This window comes from Lithobates pipiens, unplaced genomic scaffold (genome assembly GCF_037356315.1).
Source record: "Lithobates pipiens isolate NorthernLeopardFrog02 unplaced genomic scaffold, aLitPip1_a1.2 Scaffold_19, whole genome shotgun sequence".
Taxonomy (NCBI): Eukaryota; Metazoa; Chordata; class Amphibia; order Anura; family Ranidae; genus Lithobates; species Lithobates pipiens.
Genome location: NW_027507764.1, coordinates 316,673,136 through 316,701,106, shown reverse-complemented (window position 1 = coordinate 316,701,106; position 27,971 = coordinate 316,673,136). Strand labels below are relative to the sequence as shown.

At 36.3% G+C, this 27,971-nt stretch overlaps 1 protein-coding gene across 2 annotated transcripts in view; it reads left to right on the top strand.

Annotated features, from left to right (window-relative positions):
- Window positions 1-27,971, top strand: part of LOC143996775 (cadherin-10-like) — a 639,446-nt gene that overhangs the window by 563,602 nt on the left and 47,873 nt on the right. For both annotated transcript variants that reach the window (XM_077492037.1, XM_077492038.1), the window contains one exon: window positions 12,757-12,878. In XM_077492037.1, coding sequence (XP_077348163.1) covers window positions 12,757-12,878 — 122 coding nt within the window. The remainder of the gene's footprint in view (window positions 1-12,756; window positions 12,879-27,971) is intronic.

Below are 27,971 nucleotides of genomic sequence, written 5' to 3'. Positions count from 1 at the left end.
GTAATTTTATGTAAGTTTAATTTTTGGCACATGCCTAGAGGCGATTCAGTTCGCATTGTGCGCTATACAAGTATTTCATTCATTCATTCAATACACTCTCATTGGTTGTGCCCTCAACCAAACTGTAAAACCACCTAATGGCTGGTCTCTGAACTGATCACATGTGCAGCATCATGGCAGTTGTAGATTAAACAGGGGCAAAGATGGCAGCTTCCTTGGCTGAAAATGATAGGAGAGTTTACTTGTAGCCACCACGTTTAGGGTTTGGTAAGGTGAAATATATATATATATTTTTGTTTTTGGGATTAATAACACTAAGTATAATGTAGAAAGGCATTATGTATTCCGATGTTGTCAAAGATCAATGTTAATAATCACTCATTGTTCTTTATTTCATCAGAAAACAAATAAATAAATTATGCAAATAAATCTTTTTTGGGAGTGGGAAGTAGGGTGTACCATTTTAATCTTCACCTGAGGCATAAAAACATTTATATGTTTTGGCTGTTCAAAATATATTCAGTTAAGTTCCTGAAACTGCAGTAATGTTATAAAAAAAACTCATTTATATGATCTAGATATTTGATTAATCACTTTTAAAGTCTATATAAATCTAAATGAGTATGTGGTAAACGAGTATGTAGTAAACTGTTCTAGAGATTCAGACATTCTGTATATTATACAAACTATGACTGATAATACAGGTATTGAAACTTAATACAATCCGAAACTACAATACAATGTTGATTCCGTAAATGCCTATTGTAGGGCACATACATTGCACTGCAATTAGTATGGGCAGTGACAGAGCTAGCTACAATCTATGCCCCAAATCCCACACTGGGGCCAGAGGATCCCAGAGGCACACAGATGCAACATACAAAACACAAGGTATATGCAAACATCTTGCCTATCTTTAGGTAATTGAATCAGTGTAATAGCTTTAATAGAATAATAGATTTCCTTTAAAATTAACTAGAACAAATTGCTGTTCTGTTAAGAGTATCAAAATTAGCAGGTCCCATATAGTCAATAGTATTTCATGACTAAATCTGTTAGCATTTTGTAGGTTTTCTAAGATACTTTATAGGTACATCATTAAATAAGACCTTAGTCCTCTGACTAGGGCCTGCAATATATAAGCCAAAGTTGTCACACTTTCTCCAGCAGCTAGGTGAGGTATAGGGAAATAGTTTTGACAACCTAACGGGGGTGTAATACCATTGATGTAGAATTTTAAGGGAGATTTCCCAGTGAATGATACAGTTTGTAGATGCCAGAAGTAGTTTGAAGCTTTGTATCAATGTGATAAAGAAAAGGCTCATGAGAGGTTGGATTCCCAGGCTTCCATGGAAGACAATTTACGTGGGTAGGGATCTTGATTAATAAAACTGTAGATAAAGGACATGCCTTTTATAAGTTGTGTTATTATAAAAGGATAAAGTATCCTTGAACATGTGAAATTCTCACTTTTTGTCAGAATGGACCAGAGACGTAGATATTTATAAAAGTTGTTTTTGCAAAGTTTGTAATGTCGTTGCACGTCTGTAAATGAGTGCAGCACTGAGGTTTCATATGGAAGGCCCAATGTAGATAAATCAGAGCCCTTCCAGTTAGAGAGGCAAGTCACATGTAAAAGGATCCAAAGAGGCTATCAGTAGGGATGACAGATCATGGGTGTAGGATTCCATGTAGTTCCAAACGGTAGTTTCTGTCAGATGGAGATTTCAGCTTTTATGGATAAGTAGGGAGACCGAGGAGGCATTATACCTTATAAAATAGCATTTTGTGTGCCCTGCAAGGAGGATCCCAGTAAAAAAACTTTCAATGGAAGTCCAAGTGTGGTCTGCATACAGTGACCACTAGAATTTGTGTTGGTCTAGAATGGTGATAAGCCTTGAGATTAGGGACTCTCAAACCAGCAATGGTGTATAGAAGAGTATGAGGAGGAAAGTTGTATACCTAAATACTTAACAGTCGACTTGGGGGCCGAGGAGAAACCAGAGGACACTGAAATGGCTTTTTTAAGGCTTGCCAATGTGCAATAGACAATATGTGAAATATAGAAATGTTTACTTTTTAGAAAGAGATCTAGCTAAATTTGCATAGGACTGTTGTAAGGGATTGTAATGAGGTTAGGGGGTTAGTAATGGAAATAATTACAGTATCCACATATAGACCAATGTTTTATTCTTTACCCCCTATTTTAAAGCTGGATATTTTTGAATGTATTCGAATAGTTTGGGCAAGTGGTTCCATGACTAGTGCGAAAATTATAGGGGAAAGGGAACATGCATATCTGGCACAACTAGTTATTGTGAGAGAAGATAATAGGATTCTTGAGTTGAATACTCTTGCTGGGTAGCAGAGTATAAAGGCTCTAATAGCACATCTATAGTCACAGTCAGACCAAAGGTGTGTAGAACTGCATTAAGATAGCGCCAATGTACGCTGTCACTTTCTCCACATACAATGACAGTAGCAGAAAAAGCACTCAACTACTCTCTGCCCACTGAAGGATATTGAGGATACATGTGGTGCTGTCTGATGTTTGTCAGACTTTCATAAATACCACTTGTTTTGGATGAATTACATGTGATAGTATGTCTTCCAGCTGAGAGGTGATAAGCTTTTCATACATTTTCATATCAGAATTTAGTAGAGAAATCTTTCGGTAGTTAGCGGGAGATGTACGTGACTTATCTGGTTAAGGTAGGGTTACAATTAATGCCTCAAGAAATTATTAGGGAAAAAAGGTGGAAAGGGCAGATTGATCATATACCTTTTTAAGTGACCCGTCTGGGCCAGGGAATTTATGTAGAGGCAATTTACATATGACATTTTGTATTTCCATGGTGGAAATGGGGGATGAGAGGCTAGTAAGTTAAGCTGGGGTGATTTTTGGTAGGTTCAGGGATGTTAGGAAGCTCTGTATTTGAGAATCTGATGGGGATTGAGATGTTTGACCTGGTCATAAGTTATGAAGAACAGACTAAAATTCTGCAAATTTATTTTTAATGTGTGAGGGGTTAGTGATTCGGACATCTGTAGAGTCAAGAAGGTATGCAATGCGATTCTTGGCTGATTCTTTTTTAATCCGTCCTTCTAAAAAAGAGCCAACTTTGTTACTCACCATACAGAAGTTTCATTTGAGACGTTTTAGGTAAAAGTCATATTGGGAAATTAGGAATTGTGAGAGTTTATGGTGGTGTATTGGGTTTTGTGTTGCTCTTCTAAACTCTTCTAGAGTACAAATGGAATCAGAGAGTTGAGTCACTAATCACTTTCACTTGTGCTTCTCCTGAGCACCCAGTTTTATAAAAAAATAACTCTTTTATACAGTATGCATTATGAACTGACCATAAAGAGTAAGTATTGCCAACAGAAGTAGTTTTAAGTTGTTTTCTATTTAAATATTTGACAGTGTCACAGTCCTGGAGTCTCATTTCTTCTGGCCAAGTCTTAACATGAAGCAGAAAGGTGGGCCTAAGCTGAGTGTCATATTGGGGTACTGCTTGTATTTCCTATACCAAAAGATTGAAGCAAGATCCATGCAGCTTCATTCTATGTTAGACCACCTATCATTTGGGGTCTAGCGATTTGGTAAGAGGCTGTGTGTTTAGTGGTGGTGGGTGCACTGGTCACATACACATCTATGTGGCAGATGAGGTCTAATATTGATAAATGTAAAGTTTTGCACTTGGGTGCTGAGAATATGCATGCACCATACATACTAGGTGGAGTACAACTGGGAGAATCGATGGTGGAGAAGGATTGGTTTGGTAGATCATAAGCTTAATAATTGCATGCAAAGCCAAGCTGCAGTTTCCAAAACCAGCATAATCCTTTATTGCATTAAGAGAGGTATGGACTCCAGAGTCAGAGAAATGAAGAAAGTGCAGCGAAGGGCAACCAAACTGATGGGAGGCAAGGAGGAGCTCAGCTATGAGGGAAGATTAGAGGAACTGAATTTATTCTTTCTTGAGAAGAAGAAATTAGGAGGGAAATGGCCAATAAGTATAAATACATAAGGGGTCAATTTAGTTAACTTTGTGTTGAGTCATTCACTTTTCAGGTCATTACAGAGGACAAGGGGGCATCTGGAGGAAAAGAAATGTAATCTCCAAATAGGTTTATTCACAGTAAGAACTGTGAAAATGTGGAATAAACTCCTTCAAGAGCTTGTTCTGGCCAGCTCAGTAGATTGCTTTAAAAAAAGGCTTGGACTCATTCCTAAATGTACAAAATATAACTGGATACTAACATTTATAGGTAAAGTTGATCCAGTGAATATCTGATTGCCTCTTGGGGGGTAAGAAAGGAATTGTTTCCCTATACTAAGCAATGAAACTTTAGCTCTCCAGACCTGTTCCCTTCATACTTGTAATACCATCCCCCATATCAGACACAAGAATGTGCCAAACCAGAAGATTTTGATAAACTTGCAAACAGATTAGGAGGTAGCTGCAAGACAATCATTTCATGCAAATCATGTAGCATTTTGTTTCATTTTACATGATTCTAACAAAGATCCAGTCATCTAAAAACCCAGAGCTCTAAACAGAAATGAGACACAAAAACAAGCAATGTTTTCTGCTAATTGATGGATTCAGGGGACTTTAAAACATGCTGACCTTATTGAACCAATAAAAAAAAAACTTTTAAATTAGAATGATTTAGTAGTAGCTATTATCATTTTAATATTAATTAAGTGAAAAGCAACCTGGTTTATAGAATCTCTTAAGCAGTCAAAAGGTTTTCAATCAGATTATTTTTATGGAACAAAATTACTTTATCTTGGATTAAAGCCATCTAAATATAAACCCTTTCAATATGCTGGCAGGAAATGTTATCTTCATTGTCAGTGTATTTTTCCAGTTGACTGGAATTTGGCAATTGATCTGTACTACAATTGCACTTCATAAAGTATTTTAAATACATAGTTCATGTGAGGGTTGTCTTTATTGAAAACCAAACAAAAAATAACTGGCTAATCCTCACAGTTCATGGAGAACTACAAGTCTTTCTGCCTTGGTGGCATTCATTCACAGATTCCTGTGAATGAATGATGCAGTTGTGTGGGTGGCTGTTTTTAAATTGTGGCATCAGGTGGAGGGAGAGGATCCACAATGATTATCTTGTGGTTGTCTGGTTGTTGTTCTGTCACCTGATTGTCTTGACTTTTCACACATGATACACATGAAAGACTGTTTTAAATTGAAACTAAAGCTTGCTGTTATTTCATTAAAGTACAAACATGCTATACTTATCTGCTCTGTGGAATGGTTTTGCATTGAACAGACTCCGATCCTCCTAATCGTGGGTCCCCCGCTGGTGCTCCTGCCCCCCCCCCCACTGCATGCCCACTATAAGAAGCTATACCTATACGGCACTTATGCAGGCTTGCTCCCTGCATCTATTTAGACACACAACCCAGCTTGGTCTTGCCCATTGCTCTCTGCTCACAGGTACAGCAGCTGGATCCAATAGCTCCCGCTGCTCTCAGCCAAGTCTGTGAGAGTAAGACAAGGGGAGAGCAGCTGCTGGAGATGTACACAGCACTGGACCAGGATCCAGCTCAGATAAATATTTAGGAAGGCTGTAGGGGGAGCTGTATGTAAAAGGTGTTTTACCTTAATGCAGAGAATGCATTAAGGTAAAAGAAACCTTTTACCTTTACAACCACTTTAATAACGTTTGAGTAGTTTGGTTTATGTAGCAATATTTTCTTAGTAATGAATTCTTCTAAACACTTACATCTTATTTACTATGTAACTGTAATCCAGGGCCCGTTTCAGAGGTTTGTCTCAGAACAGTACGTATTCAAAAAGCAGGACTATGACAGCCTGATTTGTTCCCTTTTTTTCCTGAAGCCCATGATAGAAGACACATTCAGAAATTGTTGGCTATATAGCCTTGACATACCTTATTTTCTGAACATGCTGACATCTGGGCTAACCTCATAAAGAGGATACTGATGTTATTAATTCGGTGCTGGTCTCTCAAGACTGGAACACTACATCAAAACTGCTCTGATTTGCCAGTAGTACAAAGAAGCCATTTGTGAGCATTTTGTAACTTTGTGTCTGTATATTAGTGAGGCTGCTAAAAGAAACTCTTTCCCCAAGAGCACAATGACAAGTAGAAGTTACATAATAAATAACACATTTTTGCCAAGTGACCATTTTGAATAATTATTAGCAGTGCCCAGATCTGTCTACTGTAAATTCATTAATATAATTAGAAGTGTTTAAACTGCTGATTTTAATTTGCATATTACAGTCCAATAAAAGCATGCATTTATAAATTGACTTTGTATCAGTTCTTTAGTTTGTTTCTCAGCAGTCTTCCTTGAAAACTGACAGGTAACTTTTAATATACCATATGTATCCTGTTTTTAATATTCTTAACCACTACAATACAGGGCACTTTCGCCCCCTTCCTTCCCAGGCCAATTTTTAGATTTCAGCGCTCTCGCAATTTCAATGACAATTGCGCAGTCATGCTACGCTGTACCCAGATAAAATTGTTATCATTTTGTTTGCACAAATAGAGCTTTATTTTGGTGTTATTTATTCTCGACTCCGTTTTTTATTTTTTGCGATATGAGCGATAAAAATCGTAAATTTGGAAAAAAAACTATATTTTCTTCTTTCTATTTTAAAAGAAATCCAATAAAATCGAATTTTGTCATGAATTTAAGCCAAAATGTATTATGCTACATGTCTTTGGTAAAAAAAAAAATTTGGTTAAGTGTATAATAATTGGTTTGTGTGATCACGGACATATGTACGCAAATGATCATGTACATATGTGTGCAGGTGATCACATACATATGTGTACAGATAATCATTGGGACATGTGATTTTAGTGGGACATATGTGGGGGACATGTTTTTATTATTGGGGACATGTATGTTTTTATACACGGCCGCCACGAGATGCGCCGTGTCCGGGTGACATGGGCGCATCGGGTTTGCGCCGCTGCGCGGGCACGCGCGCGCATGATCCCCCTACTTCTGATGGACGTTCAGGAACGTCCACTCAGAAGTAGAGAGCTCCCACCCGGCCGTATATGTACATTGGCCAGGTGGGAAGTAGTTAACAACAAAAGTGTACCTAACTGTATGATATATTTTGCTTGGTATATTTGAATAGCCAAAAAATATTAATAATAATAATTTTCCTTTGGAATTAATAAAGTATTCTGAATCTAAATTACATTTAAATCCATCCAATGAATGGCTATATTCCACTACATTACATATTATTTTACAGTAAAAATAATGTCATACCACTTTACCCCTCTCTGTGAACTTCACAGCTGCTCAAAAAACTTGCACAGTTAGTAAGATAACATAACATTTTTATATTAAAATTAACAGCACTTGAAAATTCTCTGTGTAGTGTTCCCTTATAAAGAAATGAAAGTGATTGTAAACCATCACCTTGTAAACCAACCAATTCAGTTTAAAATAGAAATTAAATGCAAAACATTATTTATAAATATAAATATACAAAAAAATCAATTTTCCCTTGTTTATAAGTGATCACATTCCCTCTGTTCTCAGCTGCATAAGAACTGGGGAAGGCGTACTGATCTGCTCAATGAATGGCTGTGTGTTAGCGGGGGTGTTAGGACAAGTCTGATCATTGAAGGAGAGTACACTGAGTTTCCAGCATAGCTAGAGAACTGACCATATTGTGCTCTCCAGCTTAGTGTGATCATTTTTAGTAGGAAAGCGAGGGTACTATACAGAAAGACCAGACTTTCACATATAGGAAGTAATACAAAGAAAACAGGATACTTTCTCATACAAGTACTTGGTACAGCAGGCACATATCAGAAATATGAAGGGTATTGGCCTAGTATACATGTATATATCTTTAAGTTTCTGGGGGACCTTACCCATTCCTAAAAAGCCTTTAGTCCTCAAGTCCTCTCGTCCTCTCCCTGCCTCTCCCTGCCTCGGTTCCAGTCTCTGAGGATAATCTAAAATACAAGGTTAGTCAAGTTTTGGATTCCCGGCTCCGTAAAGGCATTCTTCAGTACCTCGTACATTGGAAAGGGTTTGGCCCTGAGGAGAGGTCTTGGATCACTGCATCTGAGGTCTTTGCTCCTAGTCTGTTGAGGAGGTTCCATCTGGAGTTTCCCTTTAAGCCTGGACCCAGGCGGGGGAGGGGGAGGCCTCGTAAGAGGGAGGGTACTGTCATGGTTATGCAATTTCGTACCTGGGGGGTGTCTATAGTATGCCTGTGAATGGGGTGCATGTTTCCCGTGCTTAGAACTGTCCCTGCACAAAGTGTCATTTTTGCAGGAAAAAAAGTCTTTTAAAATCACTTTCCATTGTCGGCTCCCGTAATACAGAGAACCCTCTTTAGCCGACAATTCATTCATTGATAAAAAAAAAAAAAAATGTGGGGGTTCCCCTAAATCCCCTTATCAATGAATGAATTGTCGGCTAATACAGAGAGCACTCATTGAGTGTTCTCTGTATTACAGGAGCCGACAATGGAATGTGATTTTAAAAGACTTTTTTTCCTTGCGACAGTTCTAAGCACGGGAAACATGCGCCCCTTCACAGGCATACTATAGACACGTGGCGTGGCCTATCGAATACACACTTCTAATACAGACGGCGTGGAAGCCGAACGGAACGCTCGCAGCCGCTTCCATATTTTTCACATTGCATCGTTTTTTCTGCATCTATTTATGCCATTACTTCCACCAGAATGTGTGAGTAGTTTTAATTATCTTCTTAAATAAATTGATTCATACGGTATCACACTATGGATGGTCCTCTCTTTTAATATATATATACTGTGGCACACTCCACCCGGAAATAACGAGGGATCCTCAGCAGCCCACTTGAAGCAAGCCAGAGAGCGACACAGTAGCTCATACTGTGAAGGCTGATCCACCCCGGACGGGGTTATTTTTCTGGTGAGAGTACATCCTAGAAGTGTCCACAATGCATGAAGAATAGTTTTTGGATCCATCACATCCCCTCCTTTACCCACGGGATATCTCCCATTAATTGCACTGCACTAGAGACTTCTTGCTTTTTTTACTAATTTATCTTTTATATTTTTAGATTTTCTCTCTGTATACATTTTTATATATTTTTTGGGACAAATATTCAATAATTTTAAATTTATTTTTATTTTTATTTTTATTTTTTATTTTTATTTTTATTTTTATTTTTATTTTCACATTTTTTATTTATTTTTATTATTTTTTCACTCCCAATATTTGGCATGTTTCACTTGTTGTACTGATATTTATCACATATTTATTGTACATTTTTATCATTGCATGCATAGACCTGATTGTCACATTTGTGCACTTTAAACCCAACTACTGGGTTAATTTTGTGGTTCATATTTTACATGTACAATTTTCATCTCAGTTATCACCAACATATTAAGTAGCTCACAGGTTTAAGGTATTCATATGATCTAGAGTTTATTAATTTAGGCTTTCCATTGCACTTAAGCTAAATTTTACATTTCTAGCCAGCACGCTGGCAAATATTTATCAGGGCGACAAATATTCTATATACACTCTTTTTTGATTTTTTTGGTTATAGTTTACAATTTTACTTCAATACTAGAATAATATATTGCACAATTGGCACTTATACACTGGATTGATGTAACACTTTTAATCTATCACATTATTAGGTATTTTCATATACAGGTATAGCGCCAGATCTATTCACAGTACCCCTTCATACTATAGACACCCCCCAGGTATGAAAGTTAAAGGAATATTACACTTTTATTGTTTCACTTTAATCATTATTAAAATCACTGCTCCTGAAAAAACTGCCATTTTTAAAACTTTTTTTTGCATTGATCCATGTCCCCTGGGACAGGACCCGGGTCCCTAAACACTTTTTAGGACAGTAACTTGCATATTAGCCTTTAAAATTAGCACTTTAGATTGTGAACGTTCGAGTCCCATAGACTTTAATAGGGTTCTAAAGTTCACACGAAGTTTAGGTCTGTAGCAGGTTCTGGTACGAACCAAACAGGGGTGTGTTCAGCTCATCCTTAATCCTCACATTAAATTTTACCATTATACTATGATACATAGAAGTCACACTGATTTGATATAATTTTATTCAGCAGACTTTGTTGATTATGTTTTGGTGTAAGTATATGGGGGTGTGCAAATTACATAAACAGGGCAAATTTGTTCTGCTTTACTATGTATTCTCTTTCTTTAAATTTCAAGTATACTATTTATTCTCAATAAAATGCAAAGAAAAATGTATGTATCCAAATTTGCTACCAACTGAAATCTCCATCGGTTCTAAAAAAATTGATGGATAATACATTAGGGTAGACAATAAAAATGAAAAGAAATAGTGTGTAGAAATGAGAGATTCAAAAAAAATGCTCTGGTACTAAAGTGGTTATTAGGGATCACTGCTTTCTAGAAAATTAAGGCTGTTCATACTTTAAATCATGGTATGGAAGCTCTCACTTTCCTTCAGCATTCAGCAAAGGTCAGTGAGTGCTAAAATCTGCAATAATCTTATAGGTGAATAAGTTCTGATGACAAATCTCTTTGTGGATGGCTGAGATTCAGTGAACACAATTGCACCCAGGCAGCTTTGACACACCTAATACTTTTATTCATAGGACACTACTGTAGATGACATCCTCAGTGTATTTGGCTAAAATCAGCTTTGTATTGACTATTATTCTGGTAGCATTTAAGGGTCACAATATTGGTTGACGTTCATTTAGTTTTCTTTTTTGAACCCTTCATTATTTTTTCTTACCTGCATTTTTGTTTGTATATTTTGTATAGATCTATTACATTAAAAATTAAAACTTTTTCTGTTAAATTGAAAATTGGGCCTACGTAGTTATGCCCTCTAATGGGCCAAAGGCAACAGGACTTCCAACCAATACTTCCATAAAATCACACTCCGATTCTGCCCCCCGGCTGCATTTTTTTTCTAATGAAAAAGTAATATATCAATTCGTCAGCTGATGGAATTAGGCTCAGTTTTAAAGCTTGGCCACCACTTTCTATTCTTTCAATATATCGTACAGAGAGTTCCCTAATTTCATGCACACTGATTTACCATTTATGTGGAACTAGAAATTCGGTAAATAAACATTAACTTCATTAACAATGCATTTATATACCTGGCAAACTCCCATCGCTTTTTAAGCTTATTTAATGGAATTTATGAGGCATATAAAGTAGCTAGAATTTCAACCTTCATTTGTTGCAAAATCATGATCTGCCATCTATTATTTCTAAATGAACATCAGTAGCAGTCACAGAGAGCTACCAATGAGATTAAAATATTAGTTATTTTATTGTTTTATTAGTAAATGATGAAAACTGCTGTGCATTAAGATAGTATTAATTCACTTTCAAATGGAAAATAAATCCTGCAAAATGAGATAGATAAACTTAGCAAGTTTGGTAAAGTCTGCTGTGGAGAGTATGTATGTATTTTTAATTACAAACAGCGTAAATAACTAGATTTGACTTGGCAGCAGCATCTTGCAATCCTCTGTACAGTAGAGCTCAGGCTGGGAAGAAGCAGCACAAGGAGCCAGTCAGCTATGCTGCAGTGTTCTTGTGCTAACAAGGAACATGCAGCTAGGACAAGAGAGCAGAGTACAGAGAGATGAGCTCATTAGCTTGCTGTTTCTCCTTCTACTGTCCAGTCATGGATTGGAGACCTGTAAATGTTGCCTAAAGTCCCATTGAAACTTCTGTATTTATGACTGTAATACAGAAAAGCTGCATATACAGTAATAAATATATTTGTATTTTTGTTTTCTCACTGCTTTGTACGGGAGCATGTGCCAAAATATGCTGTATTAGCATTATGTTAGACAGGTGAATCACTGCTCAACATAGGGTGCAGCAGTCCAGTACTCCAATGGTCCACCATGACCCTTTCTCAGCTCCAATCAAAAGCGCTGCTTAGGGATCATAAGAGCTGCTGATTTTAGCACTGGGCAGGAGTTGTCAGATCATTGGAGACCCAGGCCTCTGCCTTCTGTGCAAGAGTAGTGGTCAGTGTCTCCAATATACTGCCACTAAAGGGTATTTTAACCTTCAATGTAGCATAAAGTAAAGAAAAAATGATCGGCATATTTATTAATTTACATACAGATTGGCTGCATTACCGTAATAAATATGGATGCTTTAAGTAGGCTTTAACTGCAGCAGAAAAAAATCATGTCTTCTTCCTTGTCATACAGAGCTGTTCTATGTGTGGCGGAGCTGTGTAAATCTCAAAATTGGATACACAGAAATGCAAATCTTTTGGCGGGTGCTGTAAAACAGCCTCCTTATAATTTAATCTGTATTAAGCTCTTTGTCTGGAGTTCAACTGCTTAGGAGAGTGATAGAATTGAATAGCTACAATTGTTATGCTTGTTACCAGACCATGCTCAAAAGCAGTCCAAATCAATGTAACTTGATTTCAATGGGTCCAGATTTCAGCTTTCTAAAGTCAAACGATTTCCAATACAATAATAGCCAGCTCATAAAGCAGAATTCAAAACAAAAAATACACCTGTGAGAACTAACGTCTTTTATTTTTTAACTTTAAATTGTTGTGCTGTTAATTCATATTAAATATATTTAACTGTTATTTATTTTTTCACTTTGTTATATTGTCTTGTTACTCATATTGTCATTTTCACATTGTTGTTATTATTATAGCTAGTGTTAGTAAACAGTTTTCTTTTGTTTTTGTCCTTTTTTATTCAGATAATCCTAAGCAAACAACACGGGCCACTGTTTACATACTGATTCTGGATGTCAATGACAATGCACCACAATTTGCAATGTTTTATGATACGTTTGTTTGTGAGAATGCAAGGCCGGGGCAGGTAACTAAACTTGTGAAAAATACAAAAATAGAAAAAATATAATATATAATAATATTTTGTATTGATATTTGAGATACCAATAAGGTATATTTGTTATACACTATATTATATTTGTTCTGCATATACATGCTATTATGGTGATGCATACTATTAATTTAATATAATTATGTTATACTGTATATGACCTTTAAAAAAAAATTCTGTGTCTCTGAAAGCTGTGTGCTTATGTGTAGCTTACCTGTCAATATGTGTTCAAATTATTTAAAGGACCCCCTGTCTTCACACTGGCATGAATAAAAATCCCTAAACAAAGCTAAACTAAATAGGACTTTAATGGTATCACACCATGAGTATATTAAATATATATATATATATATATATATATATATATATATATATATATATATATATATATATAGTTAAAATATTAACAGATTAAAATCTCAAAATGGATAAATTGCACATTTAACAAACAAGTTAGTCTGAAATCACAACTTGGACAAATAGAGTGACTTGACCCTGAACGCTAGCATTCACATGGAGTCATCATAATGGTTTCTTTGATGCATTTTGCAGGACAGACAAAGGAAAGGAAAAACAAAGCTTTTTAAATGTCTTAAATATAAAGACCTTTATATATTAATTCATATAATATATGAATTAATATATTAATTACCTATTTAATACATATGTTGACAGAGTGTGCAGTGCAATAAAAAACAATTTGGAACTTTGAATGGCCACCAGCCAGGATAAAAAATTGGTTCATCACGATGTAAGATGAGGTCATGCAACTTTTTAAATAATAAAAAAAAAATACAATTAAGCCCCTAAATATATGAATATCTAATCTGCAAAAAAGATGGCTGGGTTAAATAGCTTCCTTGTATTGTTGTGAAAATCCACAATTAAGCTAGCTTGGTTAAACAGCTCACAGCTATGGATGCCATATGGAGCATCATTACTTGTCATTCTGTCGTTCTGTTACAGAATGGCCCTATATTATTTAGTTGCACGATATGGGGAGTAGGGGTGTGTATGGGGTTATTTGGCCTTTATGTACTTATATATGCTGTTATTTAAAAAACATTTACTATGTCTTACCATATGCAGTCCATCTGTATGTCTTTCCCTGTTCTCCTCTCCCCACACTGGTACTTTTCCAGGTGAGAGTGCTTGGGATGCATGCAAGTCACAGTATATAAAACCATAATTTATCCCTTCCCCCCTTTCATAAGCCTGTGAATCGTATGAAGTAGGATATGATCTCAGTCCCTTATCTTAGTGTATTTGTGTAGGGGAGCTAAATGTAATTTTTCTTGTAGAAAGTTGGATGACCCCATCCTACATCCTGATAAACAATTTTTTCATCCTAGCTGGAGGTCTGGGGTGTTAGGGTCTATTCGTCTATAAGTCAAACTGTTCTGTATGTTTTATTGCACTGCACACTCTGTCAACATCTATTGCAGGTAGAAATATGTATTGAATAATTAATTAATATACACATACTTGTATGTTAAATAAAATTTGTAAATTGGTTGATTTTTGTCTTTCTATTGTTAGACATTTAAAAAGCTTTGTTCTTTCTGGAGAAGCAGGCTTTGTCCTGCGAAACATGTCAAAGAAAACATCATGATGACTCCCTGTGAATGCTAAAGTTTGGAGTAAAGACATTTTGTATTAGTCTAAATTGTTTTTGATTTTAATCTTTTAATTTTGTAACAATAAAGATATTATATATTTTTTATATACTCATGGAATGGTACTGTTATGTGTTTGATCTCTTCTTTTCCTTAAACTCAATCAAGGATTAAAGTCTGGGTAACCTTATTTTTATGCTTCCCATTGCATGACTGAAGTAATTCAAAACAGCATGAGAGCTAAAATGTGGGAATCTCCTATAATCCCACTATCCATTTAGTTAATAAACTAAAATTCAGGCATAAAATTATAGGGAGCTTTTTATCCCTAAACATTAACCATTGTGGCATGTCACGGAAGAGCCGTATTCATGTGGGACACTTGACGACAGAAAACTACTTACATTTATTATGAAAAAGAAAAGGGATAAACTTGGGCCTCATCCAACCAATACATACAAACATAATAGGCAATAACCAGAGAAAAGCCCCAGTATCCTACAAAAATGGACTATATTGATCACAGAAAGGAGAGATATTAGGTAAAATCATATATTTTTTTTTATTATTTGAAACAATTTAAAATATTTAGAAAAAGATTTTGGGATATTCTTACAGGGGAAAATTAATACATACAATTTGCACACAATAAAAAAAACATATGCAGATTAAATAAATACAATCCATACAGTAGTATGATATGATGTTGCACAGTCAACATTTCACCACTAACTTGTTTTTTTCCAGGACCCAGACATACGACCAATTTTTAGAGCTACCTAAAACAACAGAGTGTTAGTAACACAGTGTCATTGTTCAACTCGTATATAATTTAATAAAACATCATATAGTATTGTCAGGAAAGGTTTCACCTGCTGGTGGCACTGTCAGATCTATGGTCCACAGTACTGGTGTCCACCAGCGGATGTCTCCCAGCAGTATGGAGCCGACATCATCTCCTGCAACCAGGCATCACCTGAGACTGATTGCAGGAGGTAAATAAATACCCAGCAGATGCTGCACACATTTGCCTTGGTATTGTTCCTTGAGCCCTGACCTGTGTTCACTAGCCTGTGATCCTGTATTCTGATCCTGACCCTGTATCCTGGTATCCTGTTATCCTGTGACGCTTTATCCTTTCCTGATCCCTTCTGCCTGTTCCCTCTATCTCCTGTTACCCTCTCCCTGTCCTGTCTTGTTCCTAGCCCAAATCTGCTTTATCTCCCATGTATGACCCTGGCTTGTTTATGATTACAATTGACTCTCACTCCTGTATATGTTTTTGGTTAAGGCAGCTCTTTATTGTGTGTCACTGGAGTTGATTGCTGGTTAGTTACTGTTTGTCATACTGGAGGTGCATTTACTTTTGTTTATTTACTTTTCTTATAATAAATTATATTACTTATCACTTTACACATGTTTGGTTCACTCTGTCATGATATATACTGTTCTGGTCTCACCAGTTCATGACATAATACCAAGGTCATCCCTGACCAGAAGTGGCTGCACAGAGGAACAATGTTGGTTCTGTTGTTTTTGCTAAGATACATCCAGAGGAACTTGCTGCACCTATCCTACCTTTAACCCATCGGCCTCCCCTCTGCTGCCTGCAACAATTCCACAAAGATCCCCCTTAAGCCCCATACACACTATCCATTTTTCTGCTGATTTTTTCCTTCAGATTTGCCAAAACCATAAAATATGAGGTCAAACCTTAGGAGTTTCAATTTGTATGCAATCAGGCAGGCCCTTGCACTACATGGTTTTGGTAAATCTGAAGGAAAAAATCAGCAGAAAATCTGATAGTGTGTATGGGGCTTTAGTAACAGCTCCCTCTTCTTTACTGTATTCCAGCCATTCTCCTCAATCAGCTGCACTCCCTACTTACAGCCCTGCAGTCACTTACAGAACTTCAGTGGCTAAACCAAAGAAGAAACTGAAATTTTTCCCTACCCATACAATCTTGCTATTATCCCAGTGTGCCTCCACAAACTGCTCCAGTCTGCCTTCATGTCAACCGATCCACTCCAACCTGTCTTTATGATTGCTAATGGGGTTAGGCTAGCCTCTGATGGTCCTGAACCTGATGACCCACCTAACCCTGACAGCCTCCTGCCTGCTGTCTGGCCTGATACTCCAGTATTTGCTGTTCAGCCTGATGTTCCACTGCCCACAGTCCAGCAGATGTTCCGCTGCCACAGTCCAGCCTGATGTTCCAGTGCTCATGGCCAGCCTCATGTTCTGGTACCCATGGTCCAGCCTGAAATGTCAGTGCTCATGGTCCAGCCTGATGCCCAGCTCACTGCTACTGCTGCCCAGCCTATTGTTCCAGTACCCGCTGTACAGCCTGTCGCACCAGTGCTTGCTGCCTGGCCTGATGTTCCAGTACCTGTTGTCCAGTCTGATGATTCAAAGCCTGATATCCAGCTTGATGATCCAATTCAGCTTGATGTTCCAGTGCCCTCTGTCCGGTCTGATGTTCCACTGCTCATTGTCTGACCTGATGTTCCAGTGCCCATTGTCCTGCCTGCTATTCCAATGCCTGCTACCCGGCCTGATGTTCCAGCACCTGCTGTGCAGGCTGATGATCCAATGCCCGATGTCCAGCTTGATGTGCCTCTGCCTGCTGCCCAGCTTTATGTGACTCTGCCAACTGCCCAGCTTGATGTGCCTCTGCCCACTGCCCAGCTCGATATGCCTCTACCCGCTGCTCAGCTTGATGTGCTTCTACCCACTGTTCAGCCTGATGTGCCTCTGCCAGTTGCTCAGCTTGATGTGCCTCTGCTTGCTGCCCATCTTGACATGCCCCTGCCTGCTGCCCAGCTTGATGTACCTCTGCCTGTGATAATCCAATGCCTGGGTTCCAGCCCGCCTTTGATGACTCTTTAACCAAAGATCAGCTTGATGTCATGGACTTTTTGCAGCTATGAATAGTTGGAGTGTACGGAGGTTGCTCTTTCGAGGGGGGTACTGTCAGGAAAGGTTTCACCTGCTGGTGGCACTGTCAGATATATGGGCCGCAGTACTGGTGCCCACCAGCAGGTGTCTCCTGGCAGTCTGGACCTGTCATCATCTCCTGCAATCAGGCATCACCTGAGACTGATTGCAGGAGGTATATATATAGCCGGCAGATGCTGCACACATTTTCCTTGGTATTGTTTCTTGAGCCTTGACCTGTGTTTGTTAGCCTGTGATCCTGTATCCTGATCCTGATCCTGTATCCTGTTATCCTGTTATCCTGTGACCCTGTATCCATTCCTGGACCCCTGCAGCCTGATCCCTTCCACCTGTTCCCCTGTCTCTTGTTGATCTCTCACAGTTATGTCTTGTTCCCAGCACAAATCTGCTTGATTTCCCATGTATGACCCTGGCTTGTTTACAATTGCCTCCCACTCCTGTATATGCTTTTGGTTTAGGCAATTATTTATTGTGTCACTGGGGTCAGTTGCTGGTTAGTCAGTGTTTGTCATACTGGAGGTGTGTTTACTTTCGTTTATTGACTTTTCTTACAATAAATTATATTACTTTTCACTTTACAAGTTTTTGGTTCACTCTGTTGCAGTCCACACAGTTCTGGTCACACCAGTTCATGACAAGCATACTCCCACCAATAGAGTTTCTGTGGCTGATTTAGGCCATTATAGAATAGTGGGGGGTTATTCTGGTTATTTAATATGAGTTTTTCTTACATTTATTACGTTCCTGGTGTCTACTATGAGATGAGTTTTGTCTCTAAATGTAAACATAAAAACCTCAAATGATCTAGGGCCAAAATCAAGGATATTCTCTGACTGTAAATTACCTTAATGTCAGCCATAAAAGCTTGGATATCTCTAGTGTTGTATTCATTTTTCTAAATGACATTTTGTTTCATAAGAAATCAATCAGCAATAAAAGCTTAACGGTTATGGATATATGACATATTCTTGTCTCTTTACAACCTACACTAGCCTAAACTCTAGGGCATATTTATTCACTACAGCTCTCATATTTGTACACCCCTTATGGACCAGAGCGATTTTCACATTTTTGTTATGGGCCTGCAGCATGGAATGGGATGGGCAATAGCTTTGTCATTTAAATAGCAAAGTGATGCACACAGTAAATTGTTTATTTTTTAGGACAAACAATGCTTACTTTCTCTCATATAGTCTTGCAAAAATATATTTTTAAATGCCAATTTTTCTGCCTTGATCAGTGTTATTTTAAAAAAACGCATTACTGTAGTTTAAAGGTATACATTTTATTCTGCCATTTGTCATATTTAAAATTGTACAAAGCATTGCAAAGGGATGATAGATCAGTGTGCCGGGCCACTGCCGGTACCATGTGATCCCTGTGACCAAACACAGCAGATCACATGACAATTTTACACAATGGAAGGCTTCCATTCATGCCATCCATTGTGTTGTATTGTGTTGATCTCTGTGATTTGTCACAGTGATCACATGATACAGACAGGGCCAGTCACAGCCCATCTGTACCATGTGATTGACTGTGACCAATCACAGCTTATCACATTAGTACACACTGAATGAGTGGATTTCACATTTTCAGGCCTTAAGAAATGAGATAGGTCATCAATACATCAGGACTGATTGAAGATGACCTATTGAAGATTAAAGATATATGTTATATATTATTTTGGGTTCAACAATACCACGTTTTGAAAAACAATATTTTTGCTTGTCGGGTAGCCTTAACATGGTTGTTAACCCACTGTAAGAACTTTATATAATCCTTCTTGTCTACTATAGGTGCTCCTGTGTGTGTGTTTTATAAAAAAAATGCAGACCTCATTTCAGAGTGCCGATTAGCGCTCACGTGACCAGCTGGCTCTCGCCTCTCCTCATCTGACAGATGCAGTGGGTGAGGTCAAGCTACCCCAGCTGACATCAGTCAGGAGGGGAGCAGAAGAGAGCGAGGCAGTCAAGGGAGCGCTGATCGGAGCTCTGAAATGAGGTATAATGTGCATTTGTTGTATATAACACAAACACAGGAGCACCTATCATTAGGAGACAAGGAGTATTGTATATGTATATATGTTATTTCAGCAGCAGGAGGGGAGGGAGTGGGCCCTGACAAAGGACACAAGAGAGACAGGAGACACAGCGGATGATGGAGGCATATAAACTGACCATGGTGCCAGGGCTCAGCAGTCATGAAAGACCGTGGTCAATTTACAGGAGGGAGGGCAGAACCAGCAGGATTAGCCAGGTATTTCAGGTGATACAGATGGCCAAATTACACAGCACACGCACTGTGCTGTGTAACATACTTTAAGGGAACAGTCTCCAATTTTTTTGTTTTGTTTTTTTTGTTTTAGGTTAACAAACACTTTAACACCCCTTTCATCTGCAAATTAATGAAACAAAGTAGATGCAAAATTAACAATTTTGCTTTGTATCTCTTTATCCCCTCAACTTTGTCAGACAGTCAATTTGTGTGTGTGTGGGGGGGGGGGGGGGGGGGGGATCAGATCAGAAGCAGGACAGAAATAAATTAGACATATGCATAATTTAAAAAAAAATAGTTTTGTTTAATTTTGATTCGTTAATATAGTTAGTTATTTTGTTTGGTTCAATTCAGTGAGATTTTCGAAGCAGTCGAAGCGAAAATGTTAGATTGTTTTCGATTTGAATGCAGCAAAGTGAACAAACAATAGAAAAATCTTCATTAAATGATTACAATGATGCTTAACTAAAACAGAATTATTTCAAAAACTGTACTCTAATAACACACACGGTCATTGATTTCAGCATTATGTGTAGTTCAAATTTGACTGGAGTTTGAAGTAAAATTTGATTTGAATTTCAGTCTAAATTTCCAAAATTCTGACAAATTTTGTTTACATTATTAGGAGTATTCGGTAAAATTTATTTATATTGTAATTTGGGTATTGGGATATATTTGAATCTCTGAATAACGAAAAATTATTAATATTAATTCGGAAAGAAATGAATTGCACATGTCTAGGATAAACATATTCTGTGTCCATGATTGATTTTATATTTATATATATATATGTCTATATATATATATATATATATATATATATATATATCTATCTATCTATATATATATATATATATATATATATATATATATATATATATATATATATATATATATATATATATATCTATATCTATATCTATATATATATATATATATATATATATATTGTAAATAGTATGATATTCTTAAATCTTAAAGTAAAATACAATTACATTTTCAAAGGCTACAGCAATGATTTATTGCTGACACTGCAAGCATTGCATATTTAGTCTGATCGACAAATAAATAAAACATCTATACAACAATAAGACCAGTGTAATGCCACATCTGCAATATATACCAAACTTACGCCAAAAGAAAAAATCATCAGATTTTACTGGCACAGAAACAGGACACAAATATATTTTTATTAAATCATATAGACAAATATTTATTACAAAATACACTGTAAAATCACATAGCAAACCATAGGTCATAAAAACATAGCCTGTATACAATGATAATGAAAACCAACTGAGACTTATTTCTCACTGCAACATACTTATTCTTTATTGTCCTCTTAATACTATCTACATTTATGTTCTGTGAAGATAATATTGTGTGGACATATTTCCTCATAGGTCAATGCACCTCTTGTATTTCTTCTTCAGGACTCATAGAGAAAATTGCAATGGTAACTAAATAGAAAAGCACACAGTACACAGAAAAAACTAAATAGAAAGCAAACAGTGGGAGCCAGCAACCATCATTTTTCGAGCAGAGAGGCAGAGAGGCCGAATGCCAGTCTGCCTAAGTAAACAAGGCCGATTGCTATTTTGACAGGAGGGAAAGCATAGACCCTGGGTCTCTGCAAATCAGAGACTAGGATCCATGTCTTCCCCTATTAAAAGAACCTCCCACGATTTAGAAAAACACTGGCCAGGCACACAGTTAACTCTTTGATCGCCCCTGATGTTAACCCCTTACCAGCCAACTTTTACAGTGACAGTGCATATTTTAAGCACTGATCACTGTATTAGTGTCACTGGCTCCCAAAAAATTTCAAGTGTCAGTTAGTGTCCGAATGTCTGCTGCAATATAGCTGATTGCTGCCATCACTAGTAATATAAATAAATAAAAATATCCCATAGTTTGTAGACACTATAACTTTTGTGCAAAGCAATCAATGTACACTTATTGGGATTTTTTTTTACCAAACATATGTATAAGAATACATATTGGCTTAAATTGGTGCAGAAATTGGCATTTTTTCTATTTTTATTGGATATGTTTTATAGCACAAAGTAAAAAAAAAAAATTTTTTTTTTCAAAATTGTCAGTGTTTTTGTTTGTAGCACAAAAAATAAAAAAATGCAGAGGTGATAAAATATCATCAAATGAAAGCTCTATTTGTGGTAAAAAAAAAAAAAAGGAAATCAATTTTATTTGGGTACAGTGTCACGCGACCGCTCACATGTCAGTTAAAATAACACAGTGCCATATCACAAAAAATGGCCAGGTCAAAAAAGGCGGGTGAATCTTCCAGAGGTTAAAGCTGGTGATTATGAGTAAGATACTTATTTTTACATTATTATGTACTTATCATCATTATTGCCTGTGTTACTATTGTATGGTAATTGTACTGCTGCTATGGATAACTATGACATTTCAATAAAGTTCTCCCTGTGATTTGAATAAAATAAAATAAAGCTAAGTATAATGAATAAACTGAAAAAGGAGTATGTATAGTAACTTTACAGGCAAAGATAGCTTAATTGCTAAGAAAAAATGCAAATTAAAAGGTGGCACAATACTACACGCTTTTACAAGAAAGAGATACTGTAATAAAAACATCTCTAATATGGTTTAGTTTAGTTTCTTGATTATATGAAAAATTCTGAAAGAAAAAGTATTGACAAAAAAAAAATAAGAAAACCTTGACCCCAGCTTCTAAAGCCCCATACATTTCTGCTGATTTTTTCCTTTAGATTTACCAAAACCATGTAGTGCAAGGGCCTGCCTAATTGCATACATATTGAAACTCCTAAGGTTTGACCTCATATTATATGGTTTTGGTAAATCTGAAGGAAAAAATCAGCAGAAAATCTGATAATGTATATGGGGCTTAATGTTTCTGTGAGGCATAGATGATGACAACTGGAAAAGCTGAGTTCTTTAAATAACATGAGAATGCCCTCCATACCAATGCTGGTAGGTAGTGGTGCAGCACAATGACATCACCCACACCTCCCGGAGGTGTCAGGAGGCGGGACCAAGAAAAGTACTCTGTGTGAGGTTAGGGACTATCAGCAAAACACACCTTTTTCATGTAAGGCCTACTTTAATTTCATTTACAGTATGTTGATTTTATAGCTTCGTGGTTGGTTGTAATATACTTGTTTTAATGTTTTGGGTACATCTGTACATGGAATAAGATTTAAATATAAGTCAAGTATATATTTATTTCCTATATCAATGCATCTTTGTCTTCTCCTCTTCACTTGCTGTTATTATTTCCATCTCAGAAAACCTTCAAAATTAATCACGTTACAGAAATGCTTTCCAGAAACTTTATGTCACATTTCCACAGCAGTGACTTCAAAACTGTCCATATAAACATAAAGAGTTTTATGTGCGCAGCCATGTGTGTATTATGCAAATATATATATATATATATATATATATATATATATATATATATATATATATATATATATATATATATATATATATATATATATATATATTTATTTCATAGAATGTAATATTATATAGATATAGAGATAGATAGATAGATAGATAGATAGATAGATAGATAGATAGATAGATAGATAGATAGATAGATAGAAATGCAATGCATATCTATGTATATATCTATATATATTAGGGCTGCTACTGATTAAAATGTTCATGTTCGATTAATCGTTTTTTTTCAAATCGATTAATCGACTAATTTCAATTAATTATAACGCAGATACATATCCAACTACTTTTAGCTGATCTCCTTGCATTGCAACTCTGCATTAGTCAGTGGTAAATGTGGTATACCCTATATACAATCACCCAACACTAGTTCATTTTCACAATCCATGACTTAACTTCACAGTTCACACAAATACATTTTAAATTCAAACTGTAGCACTGACGTAAGTAATTTTTTTTCCACAGTAGCATGACAATCCCTCCACCTCCGGTCTAATTAATCACTCTCACCTTATGGCATGGACCCCTGTGCAAACAGGTAGACGTGCAAGCGGGTATCAAAAGGGTTTACACGGACGATAATCTTCTCTCACGTCTCCTTAGATCTCAGCAAGGATGCCAGGTCATGGGTAGAAAGAAAAGATCTAAGTTCCCACCTCCTAAGTATAAGATTACATTTTTGTGTTCAAACACAAACTACTCACATAAAGATGATAAAAACACAGCATGTAAAGCTGACAATCATGTTAGTTCTGTAGGGCAGCAGCGGGTGACGTCATGCATAGCTCCTCCCCCATACGCGTTACGTTCAATCAGAACGTCAACATCACCGGGGAAGGTATATATATATATACACACACACATATACACATATATATATGTGTGTGTATATATATATATATATATATATATATATATATATATATATATATATATATATATATATATATATGTATATGTATATGTATATATATATATATATATATATATATATATATATATATATATATAGCTTTGTCCAGTAACAATAATCAATAATTCAGCCTTCTGGCCTTTACATCAAAGATCCAATCAGTTAAAAGCTGGATTGTGGACTAACAGTCACATAGGCTGTTGACATACATTAAAATATGTATCTGTGTCTTACCTGCTAGAAGACTTATAAAACAGCTTAGCCCATATGGGGATCAAGGCAACCCAGTCCGTCAGTGTAGTTAGGTCAGCAAGTTCACTTTTCACCACTGCAGACAAGCATTGCAGCTTGGTCACTGACCCACACACTTCTTACTGATTGGACTAGGAAGGAGTATAGGTACACTAATGAGGTCTTCACCCTCTCTTTTGGCAGCAAGTTCCCATTCCCAATGTTGAACTGTGTTTCACACTGTGCAAATCATAAGAAAGTTATGGCTCGTAGTGCTGGCTCTCTTCCTTTAGTGTATGCAGCGGTAATTATTTATAATATCTGTACTAAAATAAATGCATTTTTTCATGTAACACTGGCTTTACTATTTCACTGATGTGGAAGTAAGTGTTTTTGTTGGGACAGACCCTTACATCCACTACAGTTTCACAGGCTTTATGTTTATGGTTATACTTACAGCCATCTGCTGCCCGGTACTGCCTGTAATTATGAATGGATATGATCAGCAGCTAACAAGCAATCCTATGTCTATATTGTAGCTTTAAGTAAAGACTTTAAAAAAAAACAAAAAACTTTCACCTTCTTGATTATTATATTTCAACACAGACTGAATGGACAAGCAAAACCTTTATCACATAAACCCTTTGCATTACATTGAAACAAATAATGAGTAGTTTGCATTTTTTCTTACTTTTTTTTTTTTTATTTAATCAAAGCACCGCTTCTTGAAAAAATAAGTGTATGACCATATTCATCTGCATAGTAACAGAGGAAAAGATGGGATTTTATATAAAGAAGCAGCACATAATCTGAAAACATTTGGGCACAGCTATGTTTTATTGCAATAGCCATTACTTGTTGGTTTCTATCACAGTAAGAGCACTGAAAAAGCCCATTAAATCTTGAAAGGTATCTGTCAAGAAGTTATCTCAAAAAGGAAAGGAAATTGAATTTTTCACAGCAGTATTCATTTTATTTTTTTCTTCCTACAGTTTCTGGTACAGAAAACCAGCAGACAATATTTTATTTAAAGTTTAGGTTACTAGAGTTGATTTGTTTATCATGCTGAATACAGAATTATTGAAGCATGCTAGTATTTTAGCAATTCAGCACCAAAAACATCAAGAATGCGTAGTATTTGCAATAATTGGGAAAGACTAATACACAAATTTTTTTAGGTTAAGAACACATACATGGAAGAATATATATATATATATATATATATATATATATATATATATATATATATACACACATATATATATATATATATTATATATATATATATATATATATATATACATACATATATATATATATATATATATATATATATATATATATATATATATATATATATATATATATATATATATATATATATATATATATACATATATATATATATATATATATATATACATATACATATATATATATATATATATATATATATATATATATATATATATATATATATATATATATATATATATATATAATATGTGTTTATGCAACCCCTTTGTCGGACTGTGAGATTTGGAATTAGGGTGAAAAACATGTTTTTCCAATACATTGCTATGCTATTGGCTTTCTACCAGCCACATATCTGCTTAAAGCTAGATTATAGCAGAAGAAATTGAGAAAGGCATCATAGGTATTGATTTTTTTTTTTTTTTTGAAAGGGAAGTGGAAGTGACAGAAGGCAATGTTATTTTATTCTGTAACATCTATGGACACAGCAGATGTACCTGATGTCATTGCATGTGTTACTGGCACTACACTTGACAGCAAGATACAGAATTCTTTTTAAATAGTCATCGCAATACACAGAATGCTTATCACTTGCAAGCTTTTACACCTATGCAAGAACATTTGCATGCATAACATTTAATGAAATTCAATAGAAAACGTCAGAGAAGCAATTTTGTTACAGCAACTACAAACATTTGCAGATGTCATAACAATCAATAGTCTAGTATCTCTTTTTTTATGTATCTCTCTGTTGTCTTTTATGCCGCTCTATCCCACATGATCGGAAATTCGGCCAGCAAAAGACCGATGAGAGCTTTTTGTCAGAAAATGTGATCTTGTGTATGTTCCATCGGACTTTTGCTGGCCGAATTTCGACAAGCAAAAGATTGAGAGCATGTTCTCAATTTTTTGTTCGGAAAAAGTTCCTATCCGAAAATGCGTTTTTGTGTATGCAATTCCGACGCGCAAAAACTCATGCATGCTCAGATTAAACTACGAGAAGGAAGCTACTGGCTACTGGCTATTGAACTTATTTTTTCTAGTCCCGTTGTACGTGTTGTATGTCACCTTGTTCTTGACGGTTGGAATTTGGTGTGACTGTGTGTATGCAAGACAGCTTGAGCGAAATCCTGTCGGAATTCCATCGGAAAAACCATCAGAGCTCTTTCAGACCAAAATTCTGATCGTGTGTACGTGGCATTACAGTCAATGTTGACAGTTTTTTTTTTTCTTAGTAGATTTTGCATCACATATAAGTTTTTAGCAAAGCTTTCTTGAAACAGGTCAAGTGCAGGTCAGAAGAAGTTCAACTGTAGGTCTAAATATCTGAATGATCTCATAAGCAGAACCAATGCCAAAATGTTGCCATTGACACAATCCCAAAGCTCCTTAATACAGGCCCTTACTTTGTATCTCTATATAATATACAGTACATATAGTGAAATTCCCCCAGCCATCCCAAAAGCCATATTTTAATTTGATTAGATGTAAACATATTGTAGCAATTATAATAATAATTATAATCATAAATATGTCCATTCTTGAAATGTATGTAAAGCCATTTTTTAGTTTTGAATTGAGTGGGAAAGTATTAAAACCCCTATCAGGTTTGTATAGCTGTCTGTGCCACTAGGGAGATTCACCTTTTATATCTGTACTGGTGACAACTGTTTCTGGTATACAAGAGTTAGATTTACGAAAACTACTACAGCTGTGCAAAGTAATCAATCAGTGTCTAACTTCAGCTTGGTTACTATAAACATATGCACAAGATGTTACAGTGGGTGTTGTGTGCCTCCTGCACAGTATACATCCGAAGATACCCTTATTGCTGGTGTTGTTCTGTTTCTGTAACACAGCAGGCATCTGCAGCATTTACAGTGTGTGTTGTGTGCCTCCTGCACAGTATACACTTGAAGCTAACCCTTATTGCTGGTGTTGTTCTGGTTCTGTAACACAGGCATCTGCAGCAGTTAGTGTGGGTGTTTTATGCCTCATGCACAGTATACACCTGAAGATACCCCTTATTGCTGGTGTTGTTGTATTTCTGTAACACAGGCATCTTCAGCATTTACAGTGGGTGTAGTGTGCCTCCTGCACAGTATACACCATGCAGCTTGTTGGCAAGCGTACCTTAAAGACCCACACCAAAGAACAAAGCCGACCTCTCCTTGCTCCTCATCAGCTGGGATCTCCAACCCCACTATACCTTCAGTCTTCTCTGAAACCTGCACTGAGAGGAATGAAGGTGTAGTTTGGCTAAATTGCTAGCACTTCAACTGCTGCCTCTTCAGTTGGTAGACTCGGCCCCCTTCCGTGAGTTTGTGCAATGTGCGGTTCCTCAGTGGCAGGTTC